Source organism: Penicillium maclennaniae, assembly GCF_028827695.1.
Source record: "Penicillium maclennaniae strain IBT 15551 chromosome Unknown utg000008l:1.0-3552695.0:1.0-3555053.0, whole genome shotgun sequence".
NCBI classification, from domain to species: Eukaryota; Fungi; Ascomycota; class Eurotiomycetes; order Eurotiales; family Aspergillaceae; genus Penicillium; species Penicillium maclennaniae.
This window is the reverse complement of record NW_026623220.1, coordinates 1527484-1545910: the sequence shown is the minus strand read 5'-3', so window position 1 is coordinate 1545910 and position 18427 is coordinate 1527484. Positions and strand designations below refer to the sequence as shown.

The 18427-nt window shown below is 51.2% G+C and overlaps 6 protein-coding genes across 6 annotated transcripts; 4 read left to right on the top strand and 2 right to left on the bottom strand.

The window, feature by feature from the left end:
• Window positions 1–1206: 1206 nt before the first annotated feature.
• N7477_009560 (putative nucleoside transporter) lies at window positions 1207–2861 on the top strand (the record flags this gene model as incomplete). The annotated part of the gene is made up of 3 exons (XM_056971221.1): window positions 1207–1554; window positions 1629–2310; window positions 2368–2861. 3 exons carry the CDS (start codon window positions 1207–1209, stop codon window positions 2859–2861), a joined length of 1524 nt encoding a protein of 507 aa, XP_056818200.1.
• Window positions 2862–3226: 365 nt separating this feature from the next.
• N7477_009559 (uncharacterized protein) lies at window positions 3227–4305 on the bottom strand (the record flags this gene model as incomplete). Its single annotated transcript, XM_056971220.1, has 2 exons — window positions 3227–3383; window positions 3440–4305. 2 exons carry the CDS (start codon window positions 4303–4305, stop codon window positions 3227–3229), a joined length of 1023 nt encoding a protein of 340 aa, XP_056818199.1.
• A 3791-nt stretch (window positions 4306–8096) lies between these two features.
• On the top strand, window positions 8097–9753 carry N7477_009558 (uncharacterized protein; the record flags this gene model as incomplete). The annotated part of the gene is made up of 2 exons (XM_056971219.1): window positions 8097–8631; window positions 8696–9753. The coding sequence occupies 2 exons, from the start codon at window positions 8097–8099 to the stop codon at window positions 9751–9753; spliced, it is 1593 nt and encodes a 530-aa protein (XP_056818198.1).
• A 644-nt stretch (window positions 9754–10397) lies between these two features.
• N7477_009557 (uncharacterized protein) lies at window positions 10398–10649 on the bottom strand (the record flags this gene model as incomplete). The annotated part of the gene is made up of 1 exon (XM_056971218.1): window positions 10398–10649. The coding sequence occupies one exon, from the start codon at window positions 10647–10649 to the stop codon at window positions 10398–10400; it is 252 nt and encodes an 83-aa protein (XP_056818197.1).
• A 1289-nt stretch (window positions 10650–11938) lies between these two features.
• Window positions 11939–14567, top strand: pakA (mitogen-activated protein kinase kinase kinase kinase STE20; the record flags this gene model as incomplete). The annotated part of the gene is made up of 5 exons (XM_056971217.1): window positions 11939–11951; window positions 11983–13856; window positions 13940–14021; window positions 14076–14410; window positions 14445–14567. 5 exons carry the CDS (start codon window positions 11939–11941, stop codon window positions 14565–14567), a joined length of 2427 nt encoding a protein of 808 aa, XP_056818196.1.
• A 1166-nt stretch (window positions 14568–15733) lies between these two features.
• N7477_009555 (ESCRT-0 subunit protein HSE1) lies at window positions 15734–18177 on the top strand (the record flags this gene model as incomplete). Its single annotated transcript, XM_056971216.1, has 10 exons — window positions 15734–15773; window positions 15906–15955; window positions 16032–16066; window positions 16136–16211; window positions 16276–16374; window positions 16443–16563; window positions 16628–17263; window positions 17313–17516; window positions 17572–17733; window positions 17765–18177. The coding sequence occupies 10 exons, from the start codon at window positions 15734–15736 to the stop codon at window positions 18175–18177; spliced, it is 1836 nt and encodes a 611-aa protein (XP_056818195.1).
• Window positions 18178–18427: the final 250 nt, after the last annotated feature.

Below are 18427 nucleotides of genomic sequence, written 5' to 3'. Positions count from 1 at the left end.
TTACGAGTACCCAGAAGAAGGAAAAGAGACACTGAATGAACAGAGCTCTTAGAAGAAGAAGAGTGAGGGGAAAGAGAAAAGGGGGGGAATAGGAGAGATGAAAGGTGGAAGGTGAGGTCGAGAACCCCCGAAGTACACAAAGTGACCGAAAAGGCCAGCTCGAGGCTCCGGGGAAGTTTTCTCCGACGCCGACACCGTCGCCAACTTCATCACTTTCTACTCGCTTATCTAACTCTGCAATTATCTAAAATGCCCTCGTGAAACGAGCTGTCGTTTTAGTATTCTTAATTGAATAGTAGATGTCACCACATCCCTACGGGCCAAACGGTGCCACAAGTCGACACACATCTCCTCTCTCCACCACTACCGGCCAGTCATGTTTGAGCCAATGGCCCGGGAAAGCAGTACATTCTCGGGATGATCTCCGTGAGATGTCCCAGATCGCTGCCAGGCGCTTCGACGCCGCACCGCGTGCCCAGCAGCCAAGACGTAGCCGTAGGCTCAGCCTCGACCGTTGTCAGACCGTAAGAGCGAGAGCAATCACTGGCACAGGGTTTTGAGTCCAGACCTCTACCGACCTAGCATTAACCCGGGTTCTACCCTTCAATGCTTGGGATTCCCGTACCACAGTCATGTACATGGTGTGTTCATGATGAGTGCATGGGGGCAAAAGTTGGCCTCGGAAAAAGAGGCGAATCAACCCTAGCTACGCATCATTCGCCCCAGGGCAAGTCGCAGTGGAATGACAATATACTGTCTGGATCCAGTCAATCCAATGACAAGCAGAACCTGAGGCAAAGAAGAAGAACCCAAAGATTCGGAGACATCCGACATAAGCCACCCCACCTGATAAGGAAAAGATATTTTTTTTTCTCGGACCGCCAAGGCTAAAGCTTAACCCCATACTTCTTTCCTAAATGTTGACCTGTAACAGGACACTCTAGAACAGTCACCTGAACGTTGCTAGTCTATGTTTCTGTAGTATGAAACAATATCACTATAATTCACCTCGTTCTCCAACAACAGCATTCGTGTTCAAAGAAAGTGCCAAAAAATCCAAATTGGCCACCGTCAATAAGCGGCCAGGCCCACACGCGACCCGCGAAGAGATTCTCCGAATAATGCGCACTACTAAAATCCAAGACCCCCAGAGCTTGTGGGCGAGTGCGGAGATTTTTCTTCTTGCACCTGTCCCACGCTCCCTCAATGGCCTCCGACAGCGAGCACGACATAGAAAAGGAGCTCCAGCTCGCTGTGACCGCTGTCGACCAGGAACATGAATTAGTCAAGCCCGCGCAAGGCTTCTTCGCCAAAATCCGCTATTATGAAGATCTCTTGGACCGCAAACTGGGGATTGAGTCCCACAGTCTCGATCGCGTGCATCCCGAGAATCGCAACTCGCCTAGTCCTCTGGTGATGGCGTTGATGTGGGCTTCGGCGACAATGAATATCAGTTGTTTCAGTACGGGGTTCTTGGGCCGGCAATTTGGCTTGTCACTTGGGGAGACGATCCCGATTGTGATTTTCGCGACGCTGTTGGGTGCTATGGTGACGGTGCGCTTTCCTTTTTCTCCTGGGGAGGTTGATGTGCACAAAGGGGGAAATGAAGACTGACGGTCGAGTTTTAGGGCTGGTGCGCTACTATGGGCCCTGGAACGGGTCTGCGCCAAGTTGCCATCTCGCGCTACTCGCTGGGTTACTACCCTTCGTCCATCATTGCCTTGCTCAATGTAATTGAGCAGCTGGGCTGGGCTTCTGTCAACTGCATCACGGGCGGATTGGCACTCAACGCCGTGTCTGATGGTCATGTCTCCGTCGCCGTGGGAGTCGTCATCATCGCCTGCGTTAGTCTCCTATTCAGCTTCGTCGGACTGCGCGGTGTACTACTCTATGAGAAATACGCGTGGATCATGTTTTTCATCATTTTCATGATCATCTATGGCGAAGCCGCTCATCGCGCCAACCTCTCCGAAGCCCCGACGGTGACTGGAATGACTAAATCAGGCAACGTGCTCAGTCTTATCGGTGTCATCTATGGATCTAGCGCCTCGTGGAGCTCCATCGTATCCGATTTCTACGTCCATTACCCCGTCAACACGTCCAAGGTTAAGATCTTTACATACACGACTCTCGGTATCACAATCCCCACTTGTATCGGCATGCTGCTCGGTGCCTGCATCAGTTCGGCATTGGACACGAACCCCGAGTGGGCGGAAGCGTACGACACGGGCATTGGCGAGATCTTGAAAACGATCATCTACCCCACCGGGTTTGCCAAATTTTTGCTTGTGCTGCTCGTCTTATCTGGCAGTAAGTGATCTCTGCGATACATCATACGTATCCCAGGCGCTAACATTACCCTCGCAGTTGGTGTGAACTGTATTGCGATTTACTCCGGTGCACTGTCGGCCCAGCTGTTCGCGGCCCCATTCGCCAAGGTCCCGCGCGTGCTTTGGTCATTCCTTGTCTTCGGCGGTATTCTGGCTCTTGGAATCGCAGGTCGTAATTCCTTGCTCGATGTCTTGGAGAATTTCCTCTCTCTGCTCGGGTACTGGAACACTTCATTCTTTGTGATCCTCTTCATTGAGCATTATTATTTCCGAAAGGGAAATCTCGCGAACTATGATTTGGACGCCTGGAATACCCCTTCCAAGATGCCTGTTGGTTATGCCGGACTAACGGCCTTCCTGTGCGGTGCCGCAGGCTGGATTGTGGGTATGGTGGAGACATACTATGTTGGCGCACTCGCAGCAAAAATCGGAACAGATGGCGGTGACATTGCCAATGAGCTGGCCCTCGTGTTCACCAGCATTTCCTACCTGCCACTGAGGACCCTTGAGTTGCGCTATGTGGGACGGTAAAAGTCACAAGAGCAAAACTCGAGTACTCAGCATGGTCTATAAATCCATTACGAAAAGCACTTGAAGGCAGGTTGAAAGGAAGGAACGATCTTAAGTCATGAGATTTGATTGACATGACATATATAATTAGAATGTGCAGAAGCCTCACAGGCCACATTAGTATTAATATACTCTGTGACGCGTCCAGCCAGGCAAAACAAAGCCATGGAGCATTAAGGGGCATGGGTATCGAATGAACAAGTGCACTATTCAAGTGCTCTAAACCAAGTATGGATCCCGACCATCGACAGAAATTAAAATCATGAGAGCCTCGCAGCTTAAGCTGGTATGTGTAATGAGGCAATGCAAATATGTGCAGAGAAAGCCTAAGTGGCCTTGACGTAGGGCCAGCCGTTCTCCCAGCCAAGCTCGTTCCAGGAGTACATGTAGCCTGCGTTACCCTTACCACCGGCTTCCTTAGTGGCAAGCGGGTAATAGTGGTAGTACATCACGAGCCCAAGATCCTTGTCATCGACAACACCCCTGATTGGTTGTTAGATGTTACTTGTGTAAAGGATTGAATTGCAGGAGTGACTTACTGTCCACCGGGCCCGTAGACCTGTCCATGGCTGGCCAGGAGAAGAGACCCGCCAGTGTTGGTGCAGGCAATGCCGTCCTTGTCAACAAAGCCGCCAGTTCCAGTAGAAGAGCGGCAGACCATGATGTGGTACTCCTCGCCCTGAGCGGGGTAGGTAGCGGTGTATCGGCCAGCGATACCATCGGAGTAGAGGAGATAGTAGTAGTCGCCGTACTTGAACATAAAGGAGCCTTCTTCGCGGTGGTTGAGAGTCGCATTGTAGGACAATTGGTAAGCAGCGGAAGAGCCGACCTTGAGAGGGGTCTCCATCTCAATCTGATGGATATCCTGCCAGAAGGAACCAAAGTTGAGGTAGTTCTTGCCGTCGATTTCGATCCAGTTGGGGTCAATGCGGTTGTACTCGCTGTTGGCCGGGATGCCGACGGAGCCGTGGTCGGTCCATGAGCCGGGTTCCATAGTCTTCGAGGTGGCCACGCCGATTTCAGAGTTTTGGGTCCCAATCTGAGAAAGGACATAGTACATGTAGTACTGGTCGTTCTGATAGTGCACATCAGGGGCCTGTAGGTTGATGTTAGTGGAATTTTGGTAGATATAGTGAGGCAAACATACCCAAATGTCAGAGCTGCTCACGCCGGAGACCGTAATGCTGGAGCCATTGGGCAAAGCGGAGCCGACGTCCGTCCAAGGACCCTTTACCGAGTAACTAGTCATGGTATTGACACCTGTTCCCGTAGCGAAACGGAAGTACTTTCCATCAGACTTACGCTGGATCATTGAAGGATCATGAGTCCAGCAGTCTCCGGTACAAGGGCCCCGGTTGGGATAGGCACAAGCCAACGCAATGAAGAAGAAAAAAAGGGCAAGCATTGTGGCGGTCGAAAGTAAGCCCGGGTTGTCGAAGGATTAATGGCGATGCTCTTTCATACGACCTGGAGGAATGCGCTCAATTTATATTGACTCGGGCAGTCCCCCTAGAGTCTTTTGAAGGTCATGCAGATGTCGCTTTGCCGAGTCCATCTTTCGCCTTGATCGAAGGTCTTGGGACCCCACCATGCCAATCACAGTATGGCCATGGTATGCATCGGATCCTATGAATGTAAGGCACATGTCAGTAGTTGGGCCTTCCGACGTGGCTCGAACGCCACAAAGGGGACAGCCGGAGGAAAAATGGGCCTCTAGGGAGATTCTTAGAGGGTGGCGGTCCTCGACCCAGTTAGGGAATTTGATTACCGACGCTTGCTCCCCAGATCCCGGCAATCAGCCGTAAGTGCCCCGACTATCCCTTCTGTGAGGTCTCGCATCCGCAACTGCAGACGTCCGCCCTAGACCCAGGCTATCACTCCACAACACATCCACCATCTCCACACAGATTCGTGTTCAATTTCGTTTATGCAAAGTATAGTGTGGTCGACAGGGGGTTCAGGAGTGCGTGATTCGCAACTTGGTAGTGCTCATGTTGCGGTTGCATGAGACCCACATTCTCCCTTTCTATCGTGGCAGGCAAGGGAGATCGATTTCGTTAGCACTATTGAATTCTTTGTTGTTTCGGGTCGCCGACTTGAAAGTTTTGATTTTTGATTTTTGATTTTTTTTCATTTGCTGCCATGCCAATCGAGGCAACCGAGTTTCTATATCTCAAGTCATATGCGTTGCGGGGGCATTTAGTGTTGGGGCCCCATTAGGCCCGCACAGGTATCGCACAGGGCGCCGCAAGTCCCGGGAGGTGGATGATCTGCTCCCATGTGGGACTCGGTCGGCCCCAGTAAGCTTCAACTGGAGGCTCATGAGATCGCCAGGTGATAAGCCCGGTCCGTTAGCTTGAACCGGTACACCCAATACCATTTATGGGTGCGGATCAAATTCGCGATAGTGGGGAGCGCTCCCCGGTCAAACGGGCAATCAAGGCTGCGATCACCCTTTCAATAAGGATGACTATGATCAAGGGCGCTAGCAAGGCCGAGAGAGGGGTTTGTGAAACCCAACATCAAGGACAGAGCTCAGCTCCAAAGGGCAGGCAAATCCGAGCGATCAGGATGCAGACCCTGTCCAACAACGGGGAGTTGCAGGAGAACACACGTCGAGAGCTGAGACCGACAGCAAAACCCGGCTCTCACCGCGACTTAGGCCTTCTCCAAGATACAAAGCTCACGGTAAGAGTCCGAGCCGACCTTGGCTCTCGTCATCTAGCATCTCGTTGCACCTTAGCGGATCGGCTCTCCACGACCCATGACTTGGACTCCATCGTGAGAGGATGTCGCAAGATGTCGCCATCGCCGTGGTATCATCACCCCCTCATCTTGATAAAATTTGGAAGAACAGAAGATTCTCCATGAAACTTGCTGAGGGTGGCTTGCGTACCCGGCAGAACGCCTCGCTGAGAATTTGCCGAGCTCTAAGTTCGTGCCTCTTCAGACTCGAGCCTGTGTCTAGTGCCTTGCCTGTCTGACACCGCCAAGGGACCAGGCCACTTTGAAATGAGCAAATCCAAATCCAAGCCCTATTCACGTGGACTGCGCTTATTGATCATCAACAATAGTTGCGTTTGGGCTCAGCTGAACACGTAGGTAGACATAGGTAGACGTAGGTTGTTAATCTTCGAGCGAATTTCCCGCCTTATTGAGACATCTCCTCGGCGTTGTAAGACAACAATCCGCGTACCTGAGCTGCTCCGCGCTTGGTGTGTGTACCATGTTGTGGGATGCACTCCACGCGTTTAAGCTTGTTTTAAAACTTGATTTTCGTTGGACATAGCGCGGGAGAGGCGCTATACAGAAGCTTGGCTTGGCTGGGACCAATGGAAACGGTCACCCTGATGAATTTTTCTTCGAGCTGGCTCAAAGCTCGACTAGAGACACGTAACTATCCAAGGGTACGCCTGGTAATAAGAATCAAAGAAAAAGTGAAAGAGTAAATAGTATCCAAGCGGCCGTGAGGACGATGGATGATTCAATGTACGTTTTTTGGGCCAACACATAGATAATGTACCGACCAATGCCCAGGCGCTTGCCTAGTATGGCCAGCATTTAAACCTCGACGTTGACTGTCTGCAGAAGCCAAATTTTTGATCTGAACTGGAAACCTTGGGACACCCGCACATGCAAACAAACATGGTGGGTTTTGGGTTGCACATGTGGCACAGGGCTAGGATCAGTAGGACCCTGCCTCAATAGAGAATATGGTAGCTAGTCATTGTGCAAAATCGGCTTGTGATTTCGTAATGCTTTCTTACGAAAATCTGCAGAATGTTGACCCAAGGCGACAAATAGGTAAGTCAGTCATGGAATTGTAGAACTTTGGGATCTTGAAAAGTTGAACGCTGGAATTTAAATCAAGATTCGGACCCTATTTACCTCGAATTACAGGGCTGCTACTTCGTGAAGCATGCGTGGATACACCGTTACACGACTTAAGGTTTAAAACGGTCCCCATAAAATCTTTAGGAAGCAAGAACACCACTCAACCTCCGACCACCCAAAAGAACCGAGCCGCAGTACTGAACTTAGACTCTCAAAGCTACACAGGCTGCATTACACTCAGTTGTGGTAGCGACTAGGGGCAAACACAAGGAAATGTTCTCTCTATAGCAAAATTGTAGATGATCAGGTGTCTTAAGGATCAGGTGTCGTCAAGATCTTATAATAAGCTATAAGAGCAATAAGCTCTCTACGCCAAAGGCATTCTTATTCATGAATCTTCGAGTTGAGAAACTGAAGGGGCATTCCCATTGAATCCTTGACTCTTTTTGGACTTCTTTCGAAGCATCGCTGGGGGGCATTAAGAAGGGCGCCTTTCCCCTTCTTCTTAAATTCCTCCAGTTAGCTTAGAAGGTCGTATGGTAAAATCGGTGCTGGACGACTACCTTCAGATATCCTACTAAATACTCGGAATGATAGTCCTATCAGGAAACGAGGCGGAGAGTGATCGCAGTGGGCGGAAGAGCCACATTTCAGCCAATGCCCACTTTTCGCCCTTGCCCCTAAACCCTGGCATAGCCAGTACGCGTACTGCCCGCTACGTTCTTGATTAGCACTAGTGCCGTATCTTCGCTTTTATTGGGAGGAATTTGTCAACTTCGACGTTCAATTGGCAGTGTCAAGCTGATCGGACATCTAAGCTACATCTGGTGGTGCTGGCGGTGAGCGTGGCCCAGAACACTTTTGGTGCACTCATTATGGTGTAAGAACGTCTATTTGGAATATCCATTGGATGTAGATTGTCTAAGGACAGACTTCTGAGATTGAACTCAATCCCGCACAGGAATCTTTTATCTGGCCACGCACTACTTCTCCGACAGACAGGGGCTCCCTGATTGGGAGTGTTGATACCGAACCGCCCCTTTGATTGGCCTCTGCGCCTGTATATCAAGGGGCAAAGCACAATCATGGCTCGAAACTATGTTCCGTACGAATGTATAGCCTCCAGCTCGTTATCACTTGCCTAGATATGATCAACGCCACCAACGACAGAAGTCCTACTCTTAACTTGGGGAAAATCTCGCGATAAGTAAATACGCTTGATTGGCACCTGATTGAGGGGTAGGCAGTCGTGTAGGCAAAGAGTAAGGGTTACGCAGACATGCTGGAAAAGTACAAAACTGAGATACACCCTCTCGAAGTCTCTCGAACTCACCGGACAATTTCATTACCACGTTGCCCATCATGTCTGTTTCTCGTGCCAGATCGTTGTCTGAAGAGGACAATATTAGCTTCACGGAAAAGAAAATCCAATCATATGATACCGAATTGCAGGAAGTGGACACTGCTGTGGGCCAGCTGGAAGAACTGGATACCGTTCGACAGGGTCTCCACCAACGACACATCCAGATGATTGCTCTCGCCGGCACCATTGGAACTGGACTTTTCCTCAGTTCTGGTAAAGCTATCGTCAATGCGGGTCCGTTGGGGGCCTTCCTCGCCTACTCCATCATTGGTTTGCTGGTTTCGAGCGTTGTCCTAGGTGTCGGAGAGATGGGTGCTCTGGTACCGCTCAACGGTGGTGTAGTCCGGTATGCAGAGCTATTCTGTGACCCTGCTCTGGCCTTTGCGAACGGATGGAACCAGGTTTACTCCTACATTGTGGCAATTCCCGCTGAGATTGTCGCCGCTGCTGTAATCGTGGAATTTTGGGTTACCGTCAGCAATGCCGTTTGGATCACGATCTTCGGTCTTCTGATGACTATCACCGCTGCTCTTTGTGAGGATCTACGGCGAGCTTGAGTTTGGTTTCTCTATGCTCAAGATCATGCTGATTGTTGGAGTCAATATTATGGCTCTAGTCATAACCTGTGGTGGAGGACCCAACAACACTTCTATTGGGTTCGAATTTTGGAGGAGCCCTTACGGTCCCTTCCAACAATATCTCAACATCCCCGGCCGTTTAGGCCAGTTTCTTGGGTTCTGGACTGCCTTCAATAACGCTCTCTACGCATACTCTGGCATTGAAGGTATCACCGTTGCCGCTGCCGAGACTAAGAACCCTCGACGAGCCATTCCCATGGCCGCAAAACGTATTTTTGTCCGAATTGTCCTCTTCTACGTTCTTACAATATTCATGGTCACTCTTGTTGTATCTTCAGCAGATCCAGATCTTCTAGGATCTTCTGGTACGGCATCCGCGTCGCCGTTTGTTATCGCCGCTCGCAATGCGGGTATCAAGGTCGTGCCATCTATTATTAACGCGGTTGTCCTTACCTCAGCCTGGTCGTCAGGCAACTCTAGCATGCTCGGTGGTTCTCGAGTACTCTATGGTATGGCAGTAAATGGTCGCGCACCTGCTATCTTCAAGCGTCTGAACCGCTTCACAATCCCTTACGTGGCCGTTATTCTCTATGCTGTGTTCATCGCTTTGGGTTACATGACCCTCTCGAATTCTGCAAGCACTGTCTTCACGTGGCTGCAAGTCATCGTGTCCATTGCAGCACTGGTGAACTGGATCTGCATCCTTATTATTTACCTCAGGTTCCAATACGGCTGCAAAAAACAGGGAATCAGTCGCCATGAAGAACTTCCATGGGCAGCCCCTTTTCAACCGTGGGCAAGCTGGATCTCATTGATCCTGTTCATCATTCTGTTCTTCACTGGTGGCTACTCCACCTTCATCCACGGAGATTGGAGCACCGAGACATTCATTTCTTCGTACTTCAACTTGCCGTTCATCTTGATTGTCTACTTTGCCTACAAGTGGTGGATGAAAACGAAGATTGTTGCACTGGAGGATATTCCCATTCGACCTTTCATCGAACAGTACCGGCTTAATCCAGAGCCGGAACCTACGCCCAGGACTGGTCTCCGAAAATTTAATATTCTCTGGTCATAGAGCCGAAAGAACAATCTAAACATCACTGTGTTGAGTCGACATGTCCCCTCACACCGTTTCATCGTAATATTCAACATACAACGATATAAGATAGAAGTAGTGTACATGGTTCCATGGGCGTGATCGACAGACACGTTGATTCATGGAACCATTGATCTGTATCTATGTTTTGTTGATTTCTTGGCGGCAATATTTGAGATAGGAATTACCTTATCTCGCCCCTGTTCGCGGTTTCTTCGGGGAAACCAGCGCCCTTCCGCCGCTAACCGATAATGGAGGTGTGATAAAGATAAAAAGATACAACTCTGTAACTTGAAGGAGTCTTAAGCCTTGAGGTTATCAGCGAAGATAGGCCAATCAAGCTGGACCGGGCCGGACTTACTTCGTTAGGTGGAGTGAGGACCGGAGCGCAGATTATAGTACATGGTGCGGGGGAAAGAAAGGGGAGGAGATGAGACAATTGATGGTGCAAAGAATTGTCTGTTCTAGTGATATATCTCAAGTCGCATCTGTTTGGCGAACCCATGTGGCAGTCAACGAAGGCTGGGGGTAAATTCATCAATGTTCTGCGATATTTATCATCGAACAAGAAGCTCACTCGTATCCACGTTTGCAACACGCCACATTCCACCAATTGTTTACTTCTAGAAAAGGTTTCCATGAACACTCTTGTTCAAACGCGACCTCCAAAGCTTGTTTTCGTTCATAATGAACATTGTACCGTTCTTACCAAACGAGAAGTTCGAAGTACCACCCTCGATCAGGATTTTGCCGAGCAAGACACCACCAGCCGACCAGACATTGACGCCGTCACCGCAGCCAGCATAGACGTTGCCATCCATGTCGACCTTGACACCGTCGGCGAATCGATCGATTGTATAGCTGAATAGGGACATTCAGGGGATCAGAACGCTTTCGGCGAGCTTGTGCTTTTGGCTTCTCCTGTTCTCCCGGATTGTACGGTCGGCCCAGGACTGCCTGTTCATGAACAATACCTATTGCCGCCATCGCCTGGCGGATGGCGGGCTCCACCAGGCTCACCTTCAATACGCTGCCTTGGAAAAATTCCCCCGCGAACAGCCCCGCCAGCTGTGGCGCAGTTTTGTGGAAGAAGAACTCGAGGGCGCGAGACTCGATTCGCGATCCCGATCCGGGTGCCGGGGCCAACACTCGGGGTACCAGGGAGGACTTGGATAGGGGATAGCCATCGCACTTTCGCCCCGTACTCGTACATCTCAAAAGGTGTTATTTCAAGGGAGAAGGAGAATAGGGACGGAGGGCGACATACCGAGCGCAAGCTGGTTTTGCTTCGTCACACTTGACCCGTCGGGTCCTATAAAAGTGGTCGTCCCTGTTTAGAACTTAAATTGTATAGCGGAGGCCCGAACTAACTTGCAGGTAAAGCAGCCTGTGCGGACCTTGGCCTTACTGGCGCGTTTCCGAGGTGCGCCAGGGACAGGGGACCCAAGCACCATATTGGCCAACTTGAGCTACGAGGCCATTCAGGGGGGAAGTACCATCCAAGCCGATAGACAGAGGATCGCAATCGGAGCTGAAACTCACGTGCAGGAATCAAGCCAGGCCGAGGGCACAGAAATGATTTATGGAAGAGAGTGTAGGATAGTTTGTAAACAAGGTCATGGAAACCAGATTACCTGTGGCTCGGGTAAACCACAACATGACAGATAATCGGTTGCTCCAATCTATTCTTATCCCACGTAGTCATCCCGAAAAGTGGCACCCCCCATTTCACTGAGAAAGTCTAGATCGGGGAAAAAAGAGATTAATGGGCTAGATCACGTCCCCCATCATTTCATTTCCTCGGATCAAGACTAGCCTCCCCTATCCCCTATACTCATCAACCATCAACGGGCCCCCGCGTCATCGTCAAGCCCAGCCACCAACTCCTTTTTTCACTCCGCTCTCCACGTGCTAATCGGATTGGAATCCTCATCACCCCTTCTCTCTCCCCTTCGGTTCATTCCAGAAGTCTCTACGAACACCGTCCATCGGGTACCTGGGTCTAAAGGCATCGTCATCACTGGGCTTGCAGAGCGCATCACGGGCGGCAAACCCTGGTCCCGGCCGCCAAAAAATACGCAGGCAGAAAATTCTCCATTCCCTGACCCCTCCTCCTCGGCCCAATTCCAATCTTGTCTCGTGTAGAGACAAGTCCCTGCCTGCCATGAGTTCAGAGGGTTTCTCGTTAAAATTCCGTCGCCCCTCTAGCAAGCCGCACAAGGATCCCCCCTAGCTTCAGTTCGCGCATTCTTCGGGGTCATCAAAGCACCAGCTCTCTGAAACGTCATCCCTCTGCCCCGGTCTATCCGCGGTCCTCTCCCAGTGGCAGTCGCGAGCACGCCCGATCGCGATCAAACGCAGCTCCCAACCCACACTACGACTCATCATCATCCTCGCTCGATCACAGTGGCGGTCCCTCGCCCGGCTACGAGGAGGCGACACAGTTCCCCAGTCACACCAGTCACAGCTCTTCGCGCTCTCGAACACGCTCCCACCGCTTCTCCTATGATCAGCCAAGTTCGGATGAATTAAACGGCCCATACGAAACGCGGGGCATGCTCAGTGCACTCGATGAGAATAGCGCCGATACCCAGCCTCAAACCCATATCCAGCAACCCCCGCTGCGCTCTCATCACACTAGTCCCGACCCGCGTGGCCGCACACCTCTCCGACAGTCCGCCAGTTTCACCACTCTACCGAGCCGCATGGATCCATTTGCTCATCGTGAGCCTGAACGGCCTCCACAATCTAAGAGATACTCCGACGAAGGCAACAATGGCCCGCCAGCTCGGACGGGGAGAAGCAAAAAGGCCAGCTTCTCCAGCTTCGTCAACAGCATGCTGGGCTCTCCTCGCAACATGAAGATCTCAGCCCCCGAAAATCCGGTTCATGTCACTCACGTTGGATACGACAACCAGACCGGTCAATTCACCGGTCTCCCCAAAGAGTGGCAGCGTCTGCTGCAAGAGAACGGAATTTCAAAGAAGGAACAGGAGGAGCACCCACAGACCATGATGGATATTATGCGCTTCTATGAAAAGAACACTCGAGGCGACGACGATGAAGTGTGGCACAAGTTCGATAACGCGTACTCCGCCAACAACAACGGTCGCGCGCCCTCGCCGCCTGGCAGTCCTCGGTTTCCCCAGAATCATGAAGGTAGCTTTGAAAACCCACGATCGCCGCCTCCGGTACCTCGTGGGCCGCCTGTCGCATCGCCCGCACCTGCCCCTACCATGTCTCCTCTGTTGGGCAGTTTGGTGCCGCACCGCGCTCCTCCCAAGCCGCCCACTGGTATGACGCCCGCCCGCCCGCCGCCCCAACCTCCTGTATCCCAGCAATATGCTGGCTCCCCGCAGCGAGCTGTGCAGGAGTCATTCTCTTTCCCCGCACCGCCCATTCCCGAGTCGATTCCAATTTCCCAGTCGCCGAAACGCAGTCCATCTAGCTCTCGCAGCGGCACCCCTGCGCCCAAGGGACCGATCGCCTCCCCCACTCAATACCAGCAGCAACAGGAGCAGGCCATGGCAGCTGCCCAGCAAGCGATAGCACAGAAGCAGTTGGATCGCAGTACTAGCCAACGTCAGCAGCAACAGCCACCACCTCAACTTCCTGCGCTCGCCACAAATGTGGGTGCTCCATCGACGGATCCTTCCCCGACTTCGCGGACTCCGCCAGCAGCTCGACCTCGTCAACGCCAGCGCCAGAGCAATCTAATGGATGTGCGTCAGCGATTGCTGTCCATTTGTCATCCCGGTGATCCTACCCAGATCTACTACAACCTCAACAAGATCGGTCAGGGCGCTTCCGGTGGTGTGTACACGGCCTATGAGAAGGGATCAAACGGATGTGTGGCTATCAAGCAGATGAACCTCGATCTCCAGCCTAAAAAGGATCTGATCATCAACGAAATTCTTGTGATGAAAGATAGCAAGCACAAGAATATTGTAAACTTCCTCGAGAGTTTCCTTCATGGCCTGGACCTGTGGGTCGTCATGGAGTACATGGAAGGCGGCAGTCTCACGGATGTGGTAACTTTCAACATAATGAGTGAAGGGCAGATCGCCGCGGTTTGTCGAGAGGTATGTTTTGATTCTCTTTGTGTTTTCATCTTCACGTGAGTGGCTTCTGAGAGTTATCAAACTAGACCTTAAATGGCCTGCAGCACTTGCATTCAAAGGGCGTCATTCACCGTGACATCAAATCCGATAACATCCTTTTGTCATTGGATGGCAACATCAAGCTGAGTAAGTTTCAATTCTTCTGTCACGATACTGAATGCCAAAGCTAATTCAATGCAGCCGACTTTGGCTTCTGCGCGCAAATAAACGACTCCCACAACAAGCGGAACACCATGGTCGGCACTCCTTACTGGATGGCACCCGAGGTAGTCACTCGCAAGGAGTATGGCCGCAAGGTCGACATTTGGAGTCTCGGTATCATGGCCATTGAGATGATCGAGGGTGAACCGCCATATCTAACAGAATCGCCGCTCCGAGCACTTTATTTGATCGCTACGAACGGCACTCCGACCATCAAAGATGAACACAACCTGTCGCATGTCTTCCGCGACTTCCTCCACCTGGCACTTAAGGTCGACCCCGAGAAGCGAGCGTCAGCTCACGACCTGTTGAAGGTTTGTCTTCCGTATCATCATTATTTGAACCCAGCCACTAACCTGCCTGGCAGCACCCATTCATGGGCTTGTGCTCCCCCTTAACCACCTCGCTCCGCTGGTCAAGGCTGCTCGCCTCAGTCGGGCTCAGGAGAAGGCCCAAAAAGGCGGCGCCTAGATGAACCGCTTCACCTTTTTCTTTGTTTCGGCCTTTCCATTATTTTTGCTTTTCGTCCCCTTGCTCAGATACCCTATCACTACCGATGTTTCTTCTAGATCCCGGCATGCCGAAATTCGCATCATGTCGCAGGAATCGTATTTACTGCACCCGATTTGTTACCCACTATTTCCTTGATGAAACCATCCCTTCGTGATGAAAAATGATCTGACCTCAGGACCTGTTATCTTGATTTGTCTCTTTGCTTGTGTGCCTTCGGGCTGTCTATGTAGCCTAGCTGTAGTCATGTCAGTAGTCGCTCGTGCTGTTTGAATGTTCTATATTTTGGGCGATATGAGCTAGCTTTTCTGCTATCTGCCATTTTTACTAGTAGATCTTCAACCGCACATGGTTAAGAATGCGCGCTCACGCTCGTCTGTTGGGATTGTACATCCCTCTACCGGGAGCGTTACCTGCGTTCACCCATTTGTTGAAAGCATTTTTTTCATAATTATAATGTACCCTTATGTCAGCTGAGGCTGTACATAGTGGAGAAAAGACAAGCCACATGAGGACCTCAAATCAGAGCAGGCTATAAAATGGGATCGTACGGGTTTCTGAGACAAAGGAAAAACAACCCTGTGCTAGAGCCTGCCTTCAAATGCCTAAAAGTAAAGACAGAAGTTGCCATTTTAGGCAGATACGATATCGAAATTTGTAGCTAAGAATATCTGAGCCAAGCTTCTCCCACTATCGTCATCGCTGCTGACTCAGGGCCACTTCCGCTCCGACACAACACCGCGAAGTTGACACACCCTCTGTGCCGAATCAAACATAAAGTTGCAAGACGTCTGAGGAAGCGCTGCATCGTTTGACCCTTTACCATCGCCCATCACCTTCTCCTCTCGGCGTGCCCGGACCTCCCAGCTCAGCCCACCGACGAACCTCAATCAGCTCCCCGCATTTCGTGCTCGACCAGCACCGCTAAGAACCACGCCGTCGTGACCCGTGAGATTCGCGAAGATACGGAAACCTTGTGATTAGCCTCGCGGCATATCAATCTGCAGTTGCGCTTCTTGGTGGCCACCAGAACGAAATCCGCGCGTGAAGGTCCAACAAGTGGTGCCCAAACCTGATTTCTTGCATTACCGTAATTGCGAGACCTTCCAAGAGGTATCATACTGGACATGTTTCGTGCGCAGCAGAATGCGTTTGACGATGCTGTCGGTAAGTTCAACAACGGTCCTAGGCCCCTGTGTCCACTGCGAGGCATGCCAGCTGCGCAAGCGGAGCTGCGGATGAGTGCCTGATCTCGACACCCTTTGGTCCCGATCACTGACGTGGGAATTTATTTCTTAGCCAAGGCGACTGACGAGAACCTGACCTCCGAGAATTGGGAATACATTCTGGTGCGTTTCTCTGAACACATGACACGTTCTTGCAATCAACAGCCAGGAAGCTGATTTGGTTGGTTCTGTGGTGTAGGATGTCTGTGACAAGGTCTCTGTCGAAGAATCTGGGTATGTGGCCATACTTTTTATCGAGCTCGGTTGTGATAAGGCCAATGCTGACTGGACTGAAATTTTTAGCGCAAAAGAAGCGGTTGCAGCCATGATCAAGAGGTTGGCTCATAGGAATGCCAACGTACAGCTTTATACCTTGGAGGTTCGTGATTCTTCTCCGCTTCAAAATTCTTCCACCATGTGGGATTCCTCGCTAACTGGTTCAGCTTGGCAATGCTCTGTCGCAAAATTGCGGTCCAAAGATTCATCGCGAGTTGGCCTCGAGAAGCTTTACAGATGCGCTTCTTCGGTTGGCGGCCGATCGAGTATGTTGCCCGAACGTCACAAAAGCTCCGTGAGAGCAGGATTGTTTGCTGATAATACAATTTGCTAGAACACGCATCAACAAGTGAAATCCAAGATCTTGGAGCGTATGCAAGAATGGACCGAAATGTTCTCCTCTAATCCCGACTTTGGTATTATGGAGCAGGCATACATGAAGCTGAAAACTACAAGTGAATACACAGCTGTTACCTCAATATTGATTTGGAGCTTTTGCTGATCATCATCGCCTATCAGACCCCAACTTGCAACCTCCCTCGAAACCTGTCAAGCAACAGATTACCGATTTCGACCGCAAGAAGGAAGAAGAAGAACTGCAGATGGCACTGGCACTATCGGTCAAGGAAAGAAAGCCGATCCCTTCTCAAGCGGGCTCAGCGGCTGCTGTGCCTGCACCTGCCCTTGCATCTACATCGACCCCAACTCCAGGAAGCCAAGCCGAGCCTGCTGGAGCTCAACCTGTTCTGTCTGGCACTTCTGTGGCTACTGTTTCGCGAGTCAGGGCCCTTTTCGACTTCCAGCCATCCGAGCCTGGAGAGCTCCAGTTCCGAAAAGGCGATACCATTGCTGTTTTGGAGTCTGTATACAAGGATTGGTGGAAGGGTTCCTTGAGGGGCCAGACCGGTATCTTCCCTCTTAACTACGTCGAGAAGCTTCCCGATCCGACTGTGGAGGAGTTACAGCGCGAGGCTCAGATGGAGGGAGATGTCTTCAGTCAGATCAAGAACGTTGAGAAGCTCCTGACTCTATTGAGTACCCGGAGTTCGGATCTCAATGTTCAAGAAAATGAGGAAATCACTACCCTCTATCACTCCACCCTCGCTATTCGGCCAAAGCTGATTGAGCTGATTGGCAAGTACTCTCAAAAGAAAGGTGAGATTTGCTTCTTTACTTTTCAATCTACATACTAATTATTGCCCAGATGAGTTCACTCAGCTCAACGAGAAGTTCATTAAGGCCCGCCGTGATTATGAGTCTTTGCTCGAAGCGTCAATGGCACACCCAGCGCAGCCTCAATACGGTCGACCTGGACAGCCTCAGTACGGATATCCCGGTGCGGCTGCGCCTGCTGGATATCCTCCGGGCCCCCCTTCGGATCAACGATACTTTAGCCCTCGCCCTCAAGGTTTGTTGAACACGAACCCATTTCAGAACTACAATTCGCTAATTTGTTTATACAGAGCAACCTCCCCAGTCGCAGACCCCCTACTATGGCGCAGAGCAGACAATCCCCTACCGACCTGCATCTCATTCCCCTGATCCTCGCACCCAATTTGCAGGTGGCGCGCCACTGCAACAGCAGCCGCCATCTCAGGCTGAGCCTTACCAGCCCACGCACCACCGTCCCCAGTCTCACATACGATCATCCCCAAGAACTAGGAACATCCGTCTACGACTCGCCCGTGGACCAGCGTCCCCAGTACCCTCCCACCGGCCAGGTGCCACCTACAGCTCACCAGCAATTCCAGCAGCAGCAACAATCACAGCAGGACTACTCGCCCTCCGCTTACTCAAGCGAAGAGACACCCCAGATGCCATCTGCTCCTGGGATGCCGCAGCAGTATCAAAAGCAGCAGCAACAAGCCCCTTACCCCAATTCTCCCACCGCTCAGCAGCAGGCCCCTCCCGCACACCACCCTCCTCCGATTCCCGGAGCCGCCCCTTCTGCTCAGTACAACGCCTTCAATCCTGCACCATCGGCACCGCCTGGTAGCGCAGAATATCAGGCGTACCAGCCTACGCAGGGTAACGCGCCTCCCTCCAACCCAGCTTCGTTTTACAGATAGGACTAGGAACTAGGGCTTGCGTGAATAAGCTTGTGGCGGCTCTTTCGTCGCGCGAGGAGGCTTTTGTTTCCTTTTTTCATTGTCATTTGCTAGGCCGCTCTGTGTGCGTTCAGCCATCGCTGACTGTTGGTCCACGTCATTTGTCGGTACATATTCCCATACATTCTGCAGTATCTCATCTTTTTTTTTCGCAGTCTGGTAAAATCACTTATACGTGTAGTCGTACCAGTCGGTTTCTCTGTTCCCAAAA